Below are 4,115 nucleotides of genomic sequence, written 5' to 3'. Positions count from 1 at the left end.
GTCTAAATTAAAGAACTACAAGAGATAAGAAGCCTGGAGAACATTAAAATTGACTGCAGGGGTGAGGACAGACACAAAAAGCTCAGCAGGTAAGAGCTGGGGGTTGTTGCCAAGAAGGAACTGTCCGGAGTGGACCAGTGAATGACCTGGGAGCTGGAAGCCAGACTGTGGGAGGCTTCCGTGTGGCCTCTACCTCCTGGTCACTCCTCGGCTTTGAGAACAGGGACGTCGCCAGAACCCTATCCACCGGCGCAACTAATCCTATTATCAGCTTGGTGACAAATATTAACGTCCCTGTCCCATCGGTGATGGTGCCCTGTCAGGTGGGATAAGACGCCTCATCAGCAGAGGCGGCCCTTCCTGCAAAAGTCGATGAGACACAGGGCCAAGCTGGAGCGATGGCGGCCTATCCGGAGAGCTGCGTGGACGCCACCGTGCTGGACTTCGTCGCGGACCTGTCCTTGGTCTCTCCGAGACACCCCCTTCTCTGCGACTTCCCGGCCGGGGTTCCCTTTGGGGAGCCGGCACTTGCGCTGCGTGAGAGAAGCCCCCGGAGGCTGGCGCGGTCGGAGGAGGGGGGCGCAGAAGAGGAGGAGGGCGAAGTAGACGAGGGGGACGAAGAGGAGGAGGAAGAGGGCGGGCGCGGGCGCGGAGCCTCCCTCCTGGGCCGCCCCAAGAGGAAAAGGGTGATCACCTACGCCCAGCGCCAGGCTGCCAACATCCGCGAGAGGAAGCGGATGTTCAACCTCAACGAGGCCTTCGACCAGCTGCGAAGGAAGGTGCCCACCTTCGCTTACGAGAAGAGGCTGTCGCGCATCGAGACCCTCCGCCTGGCCATCGTCTACATCTCCTTCATGACCGAGCTCCTGCAGAGCTGCGAGCAGAAGACCGCGGGCTGAGCTGGGCTGAGCTGGGCTGAGCTGGGCTGGCAGAGCCTGCAGCTCTCCTGGGGTTCGGGAGTGGGCGCAGGCCCGGGAGGGACGCCCTGGACAGGACATCTGGCCCTCTGCAGCTGGGGCTGGGGGTGTAAAGTTCTCCGAGTCCTGGAGAAGAACGTTCGGGCGAGCTGGGCGAGTTCGGAGTCAGGAAAGTCGCGTCCCGGCCGAGGCAGGCAAGAGGAGGAGCCGCTCTTCCCCTCCTCAAAGCTTAGAAGGCAGAATTCAGAGCGTCTAGAGCCCAATCACTCCGCCCTGCTTTTCTAAAAAATAGAAATAATGAAGTAGAAATTCTTAGGGATTCTTTTACACGGCAAGAGCCAGTGCTGAGCCATGCAGCCCAAGCTGTGCGTCCGGCCAGCGCCCCGGGAAAAGACGGAGAGGAGGAGGGGAGGATGCCGCGGAGGTCCCCCGGGCAGGGGCTGGAACTCTGCTTCCCTGGGAGGGTTGCCAGGGCCACGCAGGAGGAAATGGGTTAAGCGCAAGGTCCGGCCATCCGGGAAGCTGGCCACAAGCACACCTGTGAAAGGGTTCAAGCTCCCTGCTCTCCGGCCCTCTCCGGAGATCTCCTCCGCTCCCCTCCCGTCTCCTCCCTGCGCCTACTTTCCTGCTCCTTTCTCTCCCACCCCCTTCCTCACACTCCTTCCTGCCTTTACTACTTCCTTCCCTTTCCTGCTCCCCCTCTCTATGCCACCCCACCTCCCCAGCCCCCCTTTTTCTCCCTTCCCCCCCCACTATACCCCTTGGGGTGATCTGGGATAGGTTACGTGCGAGGCCACCCGAGGTGCCTCCTCTGGTTACCGAGTAGAAGGCTGCAGGGCCACCGTGGCTCCCATTCAGTGCCTTAGCCCAGCGCGCCTCGCTGCTTTGACCTTTCGCCCAGAACCACCAATTCTGCTTTTGTCCCTGCGTGGGCTCAGTGGGAGATAGGCGCTTCTGGTCGCCGAGCCCGGGACGCTGGGAGCCCGCGGGGCCTCGGGTGCCCGGCACCTTCCGAGCCTGCGACGGACCCCAGTTGCTCACGGGACGGTCCAGCTTTCCCAGCGCTCCTGCTCCAGGGCACACGTAGTAAAAGCTGATGGGGTAACTAGGGCAGGGCGCTTGCATTATAAGGGCATCTGGAGGCTCCAAGAGGAGGCAAAAAACATCAAAGAGGAGACTGCGGTCTAAGCCTTTTCTAAAATGCCTGCGTGTGCCTGAGGTGGAAGCCTGCAAATGCTCAGCTTCCGTCTCCAGTTTGGACCCTCGTTGGTCGCACAATTCTTTCCGAGTGACTTGCTAATGGCTGAACTTGGGTCCTTCAGAAAGGCGTGGGGGGGAGCCAATGTTAATAGTAAATTCAGTCATCTGCAGGATAAATCCCCAGCAGTCCTTGCACACTTGGCTGTCCCCTTTGTACACGAGCATGCAGCAGTACTAGGCACACACACAGCTCTACTTGTGACACTTTAATGGTACTTCATAAGATAGAATTCAGTTTAATAAGAACTAATATATTCTAAAAAGTTTGCAAAACAAAAGTTCATAAACTAAAATGTAAATCACTCCATACTACCTTACTGTTGACACTTGCATCGAATTCAACCTAGTCTTTTTTCATATGCAGTTCCATATTCACTGCATCTAAAAAATCTGGGATATTTTTAAATTCTAAGTTTTTTTTCACTTGACATTGTAAAATGGTATTCTCCCTTGCATTTCAACATAACTCAAATACGATTGTGATTATTATACTTTTATGGTCATACCGATGTATCACAAGTAAACATCAGTCCGATACAGGTGGATAGCTGAAATATTTCCTTTAAAAATAAATAATGCTACAAAGAACATTCCTATAAATGTTTACTCTGTTATAATTTCTTACCATATTCCTAAAATTGAAATTTCTGGGTGAAGTGAACATGAAAGCTTGTTAATACAAATGGCCAGACTTTCCTCTTGGTAGATCCTGCTGGATCATGTTTACCCCTTTAGTCTTAGAAGAATTTGGGGTTTTATCAGTGCTCAGAACATTCAGATTTTTTCCTGGTTCTCCTTTCCACAGACACTGAATTCTTCTAAAATAAAACTCCTTCCCCTAAAATTTTTTTCTTCCTTTATTTCCTTTGTCCCTGGATTTTCTTCTACCTCTGCCTTAAAAATGCCAAGATAAACAGGTAAGAAAAAGAAATGTAAAAAAAGAAAATAAAAAAAAAATGTAAACAGCTAAGACCAAACAAAAATAAACCAGGAAAGTATTTCTAATTTTCTAACATTTTTATTGCAATAAACTGGGACTTGGACAATGACCTCTACTTCTGTTTTATAAAATAAAACTACTCTCCTTCCTCTAAGAAACTTTCTAGATACCTGAATAACATGCTTCTATTTTAGAACACATTCTAAATTACTTTTACATGTAAAAGGAAACCGCTAATTATTTCTTAACTCAGCCTTGAACAGTATTCTGCTCCCCAACTCCTTGTAGGTTTTCAGTTCCCCCTGTTTACCTATTCATTCATTCAGTCAATGAAGTTTTAATTTTCTGCAAGTAGTATGTTGATGGATTTGGAAAGAGTTTAAGGAAAATCCCTTCCTTGGAGTCCTCCTAAAAATGATCATGTTTTTAAAATCTGCAAATGTTGAATAAAAAACATGGGTCTCAATTCTAAGAATTCCTAATATTTTGTTGAAAGAACCAGTTTTGAAAAATTGAAATAAAGTAAAACTATGTTGACCAGGGACCGTCAGCATCACTAGGTCCTGAAGAGCAGGTTCAGCCTTTCCTCACTCCTAGTCCTTTTCATCCTACTCTAGTCTGCTCTGTTACATCCATCATTCCTGTAGCACACGCCTCTCCAGCCTACTTCATAATGCTCCAACAACTTCTAGATGAAAAGGGATTTCTCCATCATTACTACAAGAATTATATCTATCATCCCGAAAACTGACACTTTCTATGACTTTTTGTTTTTTAAAGTTTTTACACGTCCCAAAATGTAAAGTCATCTAAGACATTTTCATAATGATTTTACCAGTAGAATAATGGGAAGCCTAGAGAAGATCACAGACACAGAAATGGATTCACTCATCCTTTATAGGAATCATCCATAAGCAGAACAAGAAAGTCCATATTGCATCCTACAATCCAAAGTACCATCGCATTTTGACCTTTCAACTTTTTTAAGTGTTTTTGTT

General features: G+C 48.7%; 1 protein-coding gene across 1 annotated transcript; it reads left to right on the top strand.

Moving 5' to 3' along the window:
• The first annotated feature begins 340 nt into the window (after positions 1-340).
• Ferd3l (Fer3 like bHLH transcription factor) lies at positions 341-899 on the top strand. Its single transcript, XM_004626449.1, has one exon. It carries the CDS (start codon positions 399-401, stop codon positions 897-899), a length of 501 nt encoding a protein of 166 aa, XP_004626506.1. The 5' UTR covers positions 341-398.
• The last annotated feature ends 3,216 nt before the right edge of the window (positions 900-4,115 follow it).

Source organism: Octodon degus, unplaced genomic scaffold, assembly GCF_000260255.1.
Source record: "Octodon degus isolate 3935 unplaced genomic scaffold, OctDeg1.0 scaffold00015, whole genome shotgun sequence".
In the NCBI taxonomy this organism is placed as follows: Eukaryota; Metazoa; Chordata; class Mammalia; order Rodentia; family Octodontidae; genus Octodon; species Octodon degus.
The sequence above is the reverse complement of the archived record's forward strand: the minus strand, read 5'-3'. Positions and strand labels throughout refer to the sequence as shown.